General features: G+C 31.5%; 1 protein-coding gene across 3 annotated transcripts in view; it reads left to right on the top strand.

The window, feature by feature from the left end:
- LOC143244971 (transforming growth factor beta receptor type 3-like) overlaps window positions 1-14,394 on the top strand; it is a 131,720-nt gene extending 117,326 nt beyond the window's left edge. For 2 of the 3 annotated variants that reach the window (XM_076490603.1, XM_076490602.1), the window contains 3 exons: window positions 945-1,095; window positions 10,578-10,781; window positions 11,872-14,394. In XM_076490603.1, the coding sequence (XP_076346718.1) occupies window positions 945-1,095; window positions 10,578-10,781; window positions 11,872-12,008 (492 nt within the window). In that variant the 3' untranslated portion in view covers window positions 12,009-14,394. The remainder of the gene's footprint in view (window positions 1-944; window positions 1,096-10,577; window positions 10,782-11,871) is intronic. The other variant, XM_076490604.1, reaches the window with a different exon arrangement.
- The last annotated feature ends 333 nt before the right edge of the window (window positions 14,395-14,727 follow it).

The following is a 14,727-nucleotide window of genomic DNA, read 5'->3' on the forward strand; positions in this document are numbered from 1 at the left end:
AAGCAAACAATTATTTCTTATAACTAACACCTTTGAACTTGATTGCTGCTGGACAATAAGTTGCTAATGTTAAGTCTTTTAAAATTTTGCACTTGGAGAATATAAAGCAAAATTGTTTTTTTTAGGTTTTATATATACATTTGAATGACCAAAAATAATAAATAACTAAGCTGTATTTAGGTTAAAGAAAAATGAAACTTAGAGCAAACTAAAGACACAGCTTACCTCATTGAAATCTTGGTTCAAAATAACATGATAGCCTTTTAACAGATTAAAATGGCTGATAAAACCACTGGAGGACATTCTAAGCTGTCAATTGGTTATTCACACGTCATATACTGAAAAAGTATATATACAAGGGACTGTTTCAAAAAATGGAAAGAGGTGAATGGGAGCATAGTGTTTGATTCAGTATATAAGCCATTTCTCAATAAAATAAAAAATATATGAGGTTCTTATTACATATTCTAGCTTGTCAGTATAGGTAATTTGAGTTCCTAATTTGTATGAAACTATAGAGATAGTATTTTAACATCATAAAATCTAATTTTAATAATTGTTGCATTCAACATACCATATGATTCACTAAAAACTGCATTTAGATGTGTTCTTTTAATATTTACTTTTAAATTAAGAAATTAACTCTACAGTTTGATTCCAAACTTATTCACAGAATTTCATAAAATAGTAGTTTAATAAAATTTTGAAGGGAAGTTAACAAACAAGGTAACATGGCCTTTGACCTGTGACCTGTTGTGAAAAGGTTAATTTACAGTATTTATATTTGTGAACAAAGTGTTTGAAATCAGGATAAATTCCTAATTCTTAGGAAAGTAAGTTCATAAAACCAAAGTTTTAATGTTAGATACACCATTGATAGTGCAATGTATGATATTTTGATAAAAAGTATTAAATTTTTTATATTAGCTTTATTCTTTCAACAGTGTATTGACCCAAAAGAATACTGTGTTGGAAACAGTATCAAGCAGTTTTTGGAAAGTCGAGCAGGACGTCACTTTAGTACAATAATCAAAGGACCATTACATGTTTTACCTCCCCAAAGAAGTAGAAGCTCAAATACAGAAAATTCAAAAAGTGGGTCAAATAATTGAAAACTATGAATATGTCTATTAGGTCTAAAAATAGAAATTTTTAACCATTTATATACAAATTTAGTCATTTTGATCACCTTTGCAACTGCTGTATAACAATGAAACTATATATGCTATAATTTTTGATGTAGTAAATTTATTTTCTTGAAATTTGACAAATTTTCAGTAAACATTAAACATTTTTTACGTATAAAATCATTTAATTTTTAATTAAGTATTTGCACTAGAAATTTGTCTGTGAATTTATAGTCAAAGTCTGACTCAGGCTATGAATAGTCTGTGTGTAAAATTATTTTGGTATTAAGATGAGAAAAGTATTTTTTGTTTCACAGTTTTCAAATTTCAATTGCATAAGCTCTAGAACCTTCAGTAATGAACATCCAAAGTTGTTGTTTTTTTCTGTAAAACGTTATATTTTCTTACCCTAACAATATAAATCTATTCAGTCCTCTTGACAAATATTATATCCACCATAAAAAAAGTATGAAATACACATCAGTTATCTTTTCTTTTTTTCTCTCTCTAATAACTGCATATTGTTACAGAAAGTTGCACAGTAATTGTTCTTACAGTCAAAACTAATACAATACTTATCTTCCAATCATTTGGATTTAGTTTTAAAATCACTTAGGTTAGTGCCAGAGCAAATTATCACAACAAGGAAGTTATCTATAAACACAGCATTGAATTACCAGTATATTCAGCCAAACCACCAAAAGCTGTACTCATTAGATATGTTCATGTTATTAAATATTTTTTAAATTAACTTTTTTGTTAAACTTAACATGTTTTCACTTTTACATATAAGTTACTTGTATAACAATAAATAAATAAAAGATATATATATATAAACAAGAAATTTAGTACTTAACATATGAGTATTGGATATAAATACTTAAATAGCAAATATCAGAGGGAATTATTGATAACTTTTAAAAATAACACATGTTTAGAGGGGCATGACATGTTACTTTTAATGTATAACATATAAATACTTGAAGGAAGAAGAACAGTGGCTATGAATTTTCATTTTAACTTAGAAATATCAACCATACATAGCTCTGTAAGTTCTCAGAAACTTAGTAAATACCATATTGGCTGAACTACAGGCAGATCTCTTGAACATAAGGCAACTTCCATTTTCAGAAACCATGGGAAATCAAAATCGAGTATCATAATGTCCTTCTTTAAGTCCACAAAGTCAATACTATAACTGAATAGCCAGCTATGGATTAGTTGCAAGAATTAGTGATGACTTTGAGTGTAAATCTGGTAGACAGACACTATCTGGACATTCAAGAATGCAACAGGCAGGGGGAAAAGACCTGTGTTTGACTGTGATTATAAGTTTATTATGAATTTTACAGCCTAATTATTACTAAATTAAAGATAGCTTTATAATCAGGCATATACAGCAATATAGGAGTTCAAGAAAATTCTAATCTGCAGTTCAGAGAAAAGAGTCACATGATATATGAATGTGAAAATACAGGACTTGTTTGAATATTTCCTTTTGAAATTAAGATATTCATGTTTATTTAATATTAATATTTGAATTATAAACTACATTTTAATGAAAAGTTTATGGCCTTACACTGATAATATAGTAGTTTAACTTAAATATAATTTTGTAAAAATGTTATGATATGTGTGCTATAATCTATGCATAAAGTTAAGATATAGATTTAAATAGCTTTCAGAAGTATGGCAAATTATATTCCTTCATATTATTTTCTGAAAAATATATATATTTTTACTAGTTTGCAAAACAAGCTTATATGACAAGAACATTTAGTATATAAGCTAAATGATTTAACAGGATAAACATAAAAGAACATAAACATCAGAAGTGTATACTTACCTCTTTGCACAACACTCCTCCCTCAACACATTAATGTGTAATATACCAGACTGTGATCGAATACCATTACACTATAGCTTTCCATTAGCATCCATCATCTGCAGTAATACCTGTGAACACTAGTATTAGATCAAAAACTTATCATTTTCTTGATGTTGCTTGATTTAGACATCTTGAATTTGTTTCTTTGTCAGAGATACATAATTTTTGCATTCCCTTTTTAATTTTAACTTTCAGTTAAACTTCATTGCCAAATTCTTCTGGTGTTGTACTTTGGTATTTTTATTTTAAGTCAAAGGTTCACTCAGTTGTAACCAAAGAAAACAAAAGTTTTTGCATCATTTCAGAAACCAATTTCTATATTCACATTTCTAACACTTCACCACAAAGGTTGTCTTCTACAATTTCAATTGCAACTGGAGCCATTCTCATGGTCAGTGATGTTACTACCATTGTGCCACAGAGGGTTGGTTCTATTCAACTCTCTTCATTTCAGATCTAAGATTCTTGACCAACTGCTTCTGTTACTTCAATGGACTTGCCTTTTTTGGTTCTTCTCTTTCTGATGAGGAACAGGTAACCTCACCCTTGTCCTTTTACTTTTTTAATTACTTGGGTATGTGACATTCTTTCTCCAGTTGTTGTTGTTTAGTCTTGGGCTGTTTTGTTACTTGTACCTTTTTATTTTATTTTCATCACATTGCTATCCCTGATATTATTGTTCATGTCAATAATTTTTATCTTAATTTTGCATTGACTCTCAGCTGCCTCAACTTTGAAAAACTTATTATGTGACTTGTGGCTGAGATGATTTTACTTTACTCTTTCTTTGAATTTTACTCAATTCTTTTTCTGTCTATCATGCCTTCATCTTCTGTGGCTCCATATCAAGACTTTAGCATCCTTACTGGGGAAATTATACTGTGGATGAAAATGACCATGGTTAAAGTTTATTATGTTTTTTTCCTCATTTTGATTGCTATGTTCTCCTGTCATTTCCTCTGATTCATCCTTAACAGACAGATTTTTCATTTCTGAGCCATTCCTTCTGATTAGCAGTTGACCTATACATATTCAATCAGGTACTGTGAGCTTCCATGTGGAGGATAAATTCATTGGATTTCTATTTTCACTATTACATGGATGACTGGCTCCTTATTGCAGGAAGCATTCTTGACCACCTGAATTCCCAGTCTCTGTTTGTTTGATTGACTTGGGAGTTTTTCAACTCATCTGCATGGTGAGCTCAGCCTTTTCCTCTCGTGTCTCCTTTTCTTCCTGCACTAGAGATTCTCTCTAGAGGGCTCTGACTTTGCTAAATTCCTTATTCCTCTTGAACATTGTCATATGAATATCCTTCAACAAACCCTCACAGATCAATGGAAGATGTCCAAGGATCCACTGTCTTCTCTTGCATATTTGTTCCCATCTCTTCCCTCCTGATGTCATGGTGGCTTGTTAGGCCACACCAAATTCACCCTACTCATCTGGTCTTCCATCTGTTCACTGATGCCTCTTTTTCAGAGAAGAGACATATACACTTTTTCAAGGGTTTGTTGTCCATTAAAGCAGTCTTTTCTTATCATCATCATCAACCTTGCCTTACTGGTCATTTTGTTAAGGGTCATTCAGACAATCCACTGCAGTTTATTATGTCAGATGATAGAGAGTCATTCTTTCTCAGGGCATCTGCTTTTTGGTTCTAGATTTTCTCCTTTGGGATCATGTTCACTACATTCAATAGTCTATCACATTGAAAAATCATTAAACTTAACAACAAATTGATTGTCTCACTTAATCTGAACCCTATATGTCAGTAGATTTGTTCACACTTTGGGAGTCCTCTTATTGATATTTTTACAACTTTCTTCAACACCAGTTTCCACTTTTATGGTTACCAGTTCCAGATTCTGCAACTTTGACAGTAGATGTTCTGAACCAGGACTGAATCAATCTTTTTCATTAGGTCTATCCTCTTCCTTAATTTGTCCCCCACTAGTACAGCAGTATGTCTCCATTTTTACAACGCTAAAATCAGGAGTTCGATTCCCTTTGGTGGGTTCAACAGATAGCCTGATGTGGCTTTGCTATAAGAAAAACATACAAACACACATCTCATTAATTTATTGTGAGGATGCTGTAGCATGTTCAGAGGCACATCTTACTATGTATTTCTCTTGCTACTTTTGACTGGCTGAGTTTTGTAGAAACCACAACTGAGCCAGCCAAAGAGGAGCAAATGTATGATTTACTACTGCTGGTTCCTTTTTTATTCTTTTCCTCCAAGTTTTCCAACTCTTTCTCATCTCACTTTTATTTTACCAAAGTTTTCAAGGACAGTTTATTTGTTTCTTTTATTGCCAGTCAGAGAGTTAACTTTTTGAATGACATTCATTCTCTTTCCCAGCCATTCATTTCTTTCTTTAGTTCTTACAGACCTCTTCTGAGCCCTTATCATTAATCATTCTCTTCATTCAGTTCTTATTCCAGACTGGAATGTCTGTTTGATTCTTTGGCCTCTCTATTCAAACTCTTGACCACCTGCTTCCTTTGATATCTTCCTTTAATGATGTAGCTGCTTTATATTCCCACTTGTGGGAAATGTTACTTTTTCATTTTTGTTTTGGGCAACCTCTGCACTCTTTATCACTGGGATACTTTACTTTTATTATTTGACCACTCCTTCCTCTACAGGAATTGGTTTGCCTGGAAGGATGAACAGATTATTTTCCAATCATTCTCCCATTTTTGCTGTGCACAGTTGTACTGTTCATGATTGCCCTCTTTGTGCTTTTCAGGTAGATTTCTATTATCTTATTCATACTGCTCCAATATGAGGAAATCAACATTATATTTTTGTACTGTGAAATTCATCCTTTTTTTTTAATAACTTATCCTTTTTCACTTTATTGGCTGGATTAAACAATATAACCACCTTGTTTATTTTTCCATTGGAGAGGACACCTTTCACCCTTTTCTTGTCACCTTTTCTCAAGTTTATTTCATAGTTTCTTTTGTCCCTCTCTTTTGATACCTACTGACAGGGATGAACAATCCATGGCACATTTGTGTCCAGTTGTGTACAAAAAAAATTAAATTTTATCTACCTCTAAGTTTTGTTTTCCTCCAGTTGCCATTCTCCAATCTTCTCAGAGACTCTACTGAAATGAGCTATTGATTATTCAATTGTTTTTCTCTTCTGACTTTCTTATCACCATTATTATATCTCTTTTTCTCTATACTGGAGATGATGAAACCCACCATGTGGTAGATGATACTTTACAGGGAACACTACTTTCTCCTAAAGTCCATATTGAATGAGGGACAAAAGTATTAATTCTACCTGTCCTTACACCTGATAGTACATACTGTTCCTGTTTGAATTAATCCATTGCAGAGTAAGAATATGATATTATGTAGATGATAGAAAATTCCTTTTGGCATCTCTCTCTCTCTCTCTGATGTTCTCCTTTGTGGTAATAGGAGAATTTTAGAATCTTTGTTCTCCAGTTCCAAACTGCTGGGGATGGCAACATAAAGAGTTTCCTTTTGAATTGGTATAATTAATCATACTTTTATAAAAACAAGTGGATGAATTTCTCAATTTAAAATAGGGCTGTGATGTTACACAGAAGCGTAATACAGGCCACCACACTACATTTTGAATCAAGCCATTCCCAGTGGTTCAGCCAGTCAGTCAGATGGATCTTACATGCAGATCTGTATCAGCTTCATGCAGTGTATATTTTTATATGTATCTCCAGAACTTTACAGCCTGAATTATTACCATAGCCACACTACATGCTGCTGTTCATCTTACAGTCCACCCATCTCTGCAACATTTTCATATCACATAGAAGATTCTTTTGTTAGTACCCGTTCCTTTACCACTTTTATTGAACTAAAACTATTTCCTTCATGATGAAGATGCTGTCTTCCAGTGAGTGATGCCCTACTAAGTTACCCCCTTCCCATATCAGGTGACACACTCCATGGTTTTTTTTTTTCCTTTCTGAAATGAGTTCATCTTTTAATTCCTGTATCTTTTAAATGTGGGATTTTAGCTCATTGTTGTGTAGTGAAGTGAATATACATTTCTGAAGTTAACATTTTCCTTACCTGAAGATATATTTCAGATAAATACCTTTCTTCACAACCTCCTACCCTTCCTCCTCTATCCTAATATATTTCTTATGTTTCACCAATGTTCTTATGAGGTCCATAGTCTAATTAAGACTGCATCATAGGTTAGAACATTACATGTCAATCAATATGTGTAGGAATTGGAGTATCGTTCAAGGCGTCTGGTTTGCACAAAAATTTTCATAACAGTGGTGCAAGGTAATAGCTCTTTGTTGTACAAAGAGATGAGTATCTATCAGAAATACATTTTCAGGTAAAGAAAATATTAACACAAAAGAGTGGTAACATGTAGGTTTTAATTCAATAAGACCAACATGTTCTAAATGTGGATCAAGTACAACATTTTAGAATATTAGAAATGAACTACAGCATTAACCATGGAACATTTAAATACAGTTTTGGATATCATTGATGTTTTAACATTTTAAATGCTTTGATAGATTGTTTAAGCAGAGTATTCTTGATGAAACTTTGTAGAATGGACAGCAACTGCCTGTTGTGGAGACTCAAGTGTAGAGAATGACATTTCGAAAGTCCTTCAAGTCATTGTGTGTGTAGGCGTTGTCGGTCTTTTATAGCATCCTGGTGGAATGTGGAGAACTTGTTATGATTGGCTGGATTATCACTGTTGCTGATTTCCTGTAGATTCAACTAATGGCAGCCACAGGTTACTCACCTCTAATCTACAGGAAATCTTTCCTCCAATCAGAAACAGTGAAAATCCAACCAATCATAACAAGTTTTCCACGTTCCATCAAGACCCTATAAAAGACCGACAACACCTTCACACACACACAGACTTGAAGGTGAAAGATGGAAGACTTTTGAAACATCATCCTCTACACTTGTGTCTCCACAACAGGCAGTTGCCATCCATTCTAAAAACTTTCATCATTTTAAATGCTATCGCAAAACTACAAGTTTTCACCTTGATTTTAGAATCAGTATTTTAAGTTATTTTTGTTGTAACTATTCTCTCTAAAACACAAGTTTTTTGTGATACAAAGAAACTATTACAAATGGAATTTTTGACATTACAGGGCTTAAAATTAGTGAGAGCTCAGGAGCAAGAGGCCCCCAAAAAGGAACTTATGACAAACCATGAATGGACTTTTCAAAATTTATAAACTTGTTAGTCATGTATACAAATATTGTCACTATGAATGCCCATATATTGAAAGTTACCTTTTGTTTTGTTTGTTTTTATATTTTGGGCAAAGCTACATAAGAGCTATCTGCACTAGCCATCCCTAATTTAGCAGTGTAAGACTAGAGAGAAGGCAGCTAGTCATCACCATACACTGCCAACTCCTGGGCTACTCTTTTACCAATGAATAGTGGGATTGATCATGACATTATAACGTCCCCATGGTTGGAAGGGCAAGAATGTTTGATGCAGTGGGGATTCAAACCTGCGATCCTCAGATTACGGTCGAGCACCTTAGCCACCTGGCCATGCCAGGCCCTATATTGAAAGTAAATGCACTTACATTAATATGAATGCTATCATTTTGATCACTATTCAGACTTTTGGCATCAATGTAATGAAACTGATATATAAATTTTCGTTTATAAAATTTGAAATATATGGTGATTATTAGAACTTTTATAAAGGTAACTACTGTCTTCAATCAGAATGTTTTTTATTTTTTGTACACACAAGTTCCTTTTTGTCAATACTTTCCAAAAAAAGACGAAAAAATTTCAAACTTGCAAATTGTTTTGAGAATCTAACTTATTGCACCAACAATGTTTATAAATTTATGCAAGTTAGGACAAATATTTTTTAATCCAACTCTACAAACTTTACACTAGCCAGAAACAAAAAAAAACAAAAAAACTTAATAGTACTGTTTTACTAGTCATGCTAATATTGGAAATTGCTGATTATTATAGTTCACAACTGACCCAATTCTGTTTAGGTACAGTAAAGTTATTGTTGTCATTGTGTAATATTATTGACAGTTTAACTTTAAAAATTGAAGTGACTACAGAGAATGTACTTTCAAGTTTCATTAATTTTAAATTGTTGAAATTATCATTAATATACTAAGAAAGAAATTGTTATCTTTTAATTTTTTTTATTTAAATGAGTGTTGATAAAAATGTGAACTGACCTTATGGCTAGAACATGATCAGTACGTAATATGTTGTGTGAGGAAAACAGACTGTTGAGGTTCATTGGCTAACTATCATTTACTTCATCCATACGTTCAAATACTTTTGCTATCACTATATATTTTGAACTGAACCACTTTCTAAAATAAACACAGTATTCCAACCAAAGATCAAATAAAGTGACAGCATTTGAAAGTTTTGTTTGTAAAGAAAGGATTCTTCAATCTTGTTGCTAAAAGTTTTTTTTAATTAACCCTAGAAAAACGTCCTTTTAAGTGTATTTTTATTGCATACATAGTCATTAACTTTCCAACCTTAAAAAACAAAATGACAAATTTAAATGAATTATGATAAAGAAGATTCACATCATACTGGTTGAATTATTTAAAAATTACCACCTTCTGGCTCAACAGAGATACTTTCAACCAAAGAGTCTGTTTCAAATCGTATTATTTACACTGCATCACTTTAGGCATTTGTCTAAAATCATAAAATGTTAGCTTTTACTGTAAGTTACAGGTACAGTGATCAGTTGGTTCATGATTTTTTTTTTCTATTTTGCATAAAAATATGTGTCAGCTAGATGGTAATGGGTTCAATGGGAGTAAGAATAGATAACACTGGCAGTGATGCAAATATTTTCTTTATTTATTTTAATTTTTAAAAGATTACTTTAACCTGTTGACTGCCAAGTATTTCAGCTGCTACAATACAACTCTAATGCTTTTTCATTTTGTAACATTTTTCGTGACGCCATTTTGGATCAAAAGTGAAACAACTTGTAAGTAGGTCAAATGCATGTATGGTGCTGACATCTAGCGTTGAAGGTAGGTAGGTATTGAGAACGAATTAACTCGTCCATGGCACTGTGTTACCAATCGGTTCGGACGAGTTATCTCATCTACGTCACTGAACAGGTTAAAAGTGAACAGGAAATCACTTATACAGTAAAGACCAGATGTCAAATAAAAATTATTATTCTAAAAATATGAAATAGTGACTCTTGTATTTTTTTTCATGAAATAAGAATTCACAACAATATAAATCGAGATATATTGATATATCTTTAGTTTTCTTTCAATATATGTAACATCTACTATTTAATTCAGTGATTTTTATCATAAACTCCACTACAGAATACATTTTACTATGAGCTATAGGATTGGTCCCGAAAATTGCTTGCATAAAAAGTACATTTTTGGTGGCCCTGCTGATTGTCTAAAAAAAACAACAAGCATGATCCCCACATTAACATATAGAATGTATTTATTGTTTATTTCTATACATATTTATGCTTTAGACCTGCTAAAATGCTAATGGTTTTCCTTTGTGTTTTTCTGTAGCACCATTCTTGTTTAAACATCTTCCACCATTGAATAAGCATCCAGATGTGTCACCTCCATCAGATGTTCAATTTAAAAAAGACATGTGTGGAACACAGAATATGGTGGGAGTATCAACAGCTGCTATTGTGGGAATAGCTTTTGCCTCTTTTATTATTGGAGTTGGGTTAATGGCTGTTCTGTGGTTTATAACCATATGTACAGGTGCGTACTAATATGAAAATTAAATAAACAGTTGAAGAATTCAGAATGTTTCCAAGAAAATTGGGTTTAAATCAGTTAAAAAAACAACTTTTAAAATATAAGCTAGTTTTTCAGTATGTATTTTCTTGATTAAAATAAATCTAACATACTGAGTATTTATAATATTTATTAGGAACAAAAGTCAGGTGGACCAACTTCTTAATCCAAGAAGTACTGATGCTGTCTGTAACTACAATGACTTCTTAAACCTATTTTTTCTAAGCCAATTTTGCATCTAATTGCTTGTAGATCCGTGACTTTGTTGATTATAAAGTCCCTAATATTGTGAGAGTTACATAAAAATGCAAAAAATATATATCATCAATATTATAATTAATCATGATAATTATTGATAAAATTCCCTACATATTTTATTTCATCTAATTCTTTACATTGAGATAAAGATATAAAATTATTTAATATGGTGAAGTATAAAGACTGACTAGTTGTGAATGGTAGTAACATGAGGGCTAAAAGTGTTATATCTAAGTTTACATTCAAGGTACCTTATGGAAACTGAATGAGCATCAGAAATGAGAATTGTTAGAGTTTAAACTCAAAATATTTTTGAATAGTCATAATTTTGCTAAAATCTTATTTTTTGGCAGAAGACATCCTATAAAGATAGATTATTTCATTAAATAATAGATATTTAAGATTAAACTCAGGGTTGCTAATGAGAATGGATCATTTTACCTAGTAAAATTTGTCAAAGTTTAAACACAAAATATACAAAGAAATTACTGCTTAATAGCCTTACTTAAGTACTAGTGTATGCTTACATTGAGAGCTGAATACATTATTGACATTCACAGAAGATTTATAAAGCAAAAGAGGAACTTATAATTGGATTAACAGTATTGAGTTTCATACTATTTAGCTGATTTATCACTGATTTAGTGATTGAGGTAGCACATTTTTATATTGAGTCAGAGCTTTGTCATTCTGAAATAGTTTCGAACTATACATAGCAACTTTTTTGTAGTAGCAGTCAAATGGAAACTACTGACCCCTTAGTAAACTTTTTTATGTTTAAACCTGTCTTTCATAGATCCTACTCGGAAGAACCAAGACCACCAGCAGGGTGGCGTTCACCATCATCACCATCACCGTCATTCTGGCTATGATCTTTCAGGACATAGTGGAAGTTCAACTCCCAGTTCACAAGTTCCCATGGCAGTCACATGACTTCTATACAGTTGCTTTTGTTTTACTCAGTGGAAGAAGTTCCTGCCCTCCTTAAGTACCTGAAAGCAGCTTGTTTACTTGTTTGGTATGTGCATGTATGCATGTGCCTGTGTCAGAAAAACATCACAATAAACCTTGAAAGTACAACATCTTCGTATAAAATTTTGGATACATATCACCATTTATTTAAAGGAAAAGAGATATACTTTTAAACTCAGGCTGTAATTATATGATGCCAGATAGATATTTATATCTTTTATAACTAATCTTTTTCTTTAGTATGTTACCATACCATTGTCTGAAAATGTACGTGGATTGAGTGTACAAAACATACTTTATTATTGCTCATTCCAGAAATATTATCAGAGTTTGCTCTGTCACAGTGATTGATTTGTGAATTGTTATTTGTTGTATGTTGAGGTACTTCTTTGTGGTTAACGGTGCCATAGTGTCTCAGGTAAAAGTTGTATTTTTAGTTTATTATATTACTTTATGTATATTACTGTAAATTTTGTAGATGTTTTCCAACCTAATTAAACGGCTGAAATTCAGTGGTTCTTTTTCAGGGTCTTGTATATAGCCTCTGTATGTTTGAACAAGTTTTTTGTTATTGAAGAATCTGTTCAGTAACTTTGTTAGTATAAGTAATGGTTATTGCTGAATATCTCAGGAAAGTATTAAGAAAGATGTGTACACCAGTTTTGAATGTGTTGTAGAAAGTTTCAAAAATTTATATCTAAGAGCATAATCATACCATTTTTACACAGTTTTGACAGCAGAGAAAGTATTATTTGTAACATTTACATTTTCAAACATGTTTTAGAGCTATTACACCTACATTTGTTATTGTGTAGTTTCAGAAGTTAATTGTACTGTTTATTCTGTAAAAGTGTTTGAAGTAATCTAATCAGACATCTTGCTTTGTACACTGTTATTTCTGTTTAGTCTTTCAAATAACTTGAAATACAGGTATAGTTTATAGCACTACTGTATTAGATACCTTGATGCTATTTGCTTTATAAAAACGCTACATGTAGCAGTACAGAGTGAGATGAATTGATGGAAGTTTAATCCATACATTTAGTAGTAGTGCCATATCAGTGATGTTGATGGAACTTTGTGGTAATATGTTTAATCCATATATATGGTAGTAATGGTATATGAGAATGAAAGAAGCTTATGGCACTGTTTGGTTCATAAAAGAGTAACTAGTGACATATGCTTGATAGAAGATTCCATAAGTGTCAGTGTTATGATAATAGACATTTTGACAGAAGTATGTGATACTGTTAATGCAATAAACGTGTTAACAGTAACACATCAGAGATCATGTCTGGCTCATCTTACCTCATATTACTAAAATTATTTTAAAAAATACAAACAGTGCTAATAACTTAACCCAAATAATTGGAACAAATTGGATCTTAGTCAAGTAGCAACCAAAGAAATCACATGCCAGTTACCTTTATAAGATTATAATTATTATTAACTTTTGATCCAAGAAAACTACCTAGATAGTTCATAATTAAAAATTAACCCATTACCATATAGTTAATTCAACATACCATTCTAACAACAAGTATATGCAATGTCATAAAGCTAATGTTAAGAATACATTGATTCATCAATTGGTATCTAATCCAGTACTAGTAGTCTTTATAAGCATATAAGGCTGAGATATACAACCAATTTACAGCCTTGGAACATTTTTTTTTTTCCATTTGACAATATGACATCACAACCATGTCTTACTTTTGTAGAGTAACTTAAATATTAGCCTTTAGGAATTAAAAAAGAAAATTCATTTTGTGGAACAATAATTTTATACAGCCACATTTTGAAATAAGATTCTTATAAGGATTTCATAAGTTTCTCTGTTTGATAATATGAATTAGTTCAACACTATATTAATAATATAAATAATCACATTTCATTTTCCTTTTAACAGACTTAGAACTATTTGTATTGTTTCTTCTGTAAGGTGCAGATCATGAATTCAAACTCATGGTGTATATAAACTCTTTCTATATGGCTTCACTTCTTTGTTACTAATAAAGTAGAAGTAAATAATAATTAATAAAACTACCAGAAACTGGATTACTTAAGCTGAATCTACTACTAGCAATACCATAGCAGAATATGGATTGATTCGCTTTACTTTGTATTATTAAAAGTATTAAATCATAACATAAACACAATGGTAATATCTTGAAAACTAAACTAATTCTAAATTGCGTGAAGAATAGTAAAAAAACATATATAATGACAGTTTTTGTGCAGCTATAACAAAATTTTTAAAGGGCATATTCATAATTCTTAGTAAAGAAAAGAAAACCTAACAGGTATGTGAAACTAACCCAGAAGAGAGTGAAGTAATAAGTACAAGTTTGTCATTTTATGTAATTACTTTAATATTTATTTGATGCATTAACTTTAAGTTATTTTTTATCCTTTAATTTAGGTTTTGTTTCGTTAATAAGACTGTAAATTATCATATTTTATCTCCTCATAGCTAAGCAGCATTTGTCATGTATTCACTTAAAAGTTCTTTTTTGTAACACAAGGGCAGGAGGCAGCTATACCATTTCTTCTTTGGTGAATCCGTGATAAGTCTAAGGGCTTTCAACACTAAAAGTCATGTTCACTAGCTGCAAGGGACATTGAACAGATAACTCATTATGTAGCATTGTGTTAACAACAAATAGACAACACTAATTCA

The sequence above is a fragment of the Tachypleus tridentatus genome, chromosome 2, assembly GCF_004210375.1.
Source record: "Tachypleus tridentatus isolate NWPU-2018 chromosome 2, ASM421037v1, whole genome shotgun sequence".
Lineage (NCBI taxonomy): Eukaryota > Metazoa > Arthropoda > Merostomata > Xiphosura > Limulidae > Tachypleus > Tachypleus tridentatus.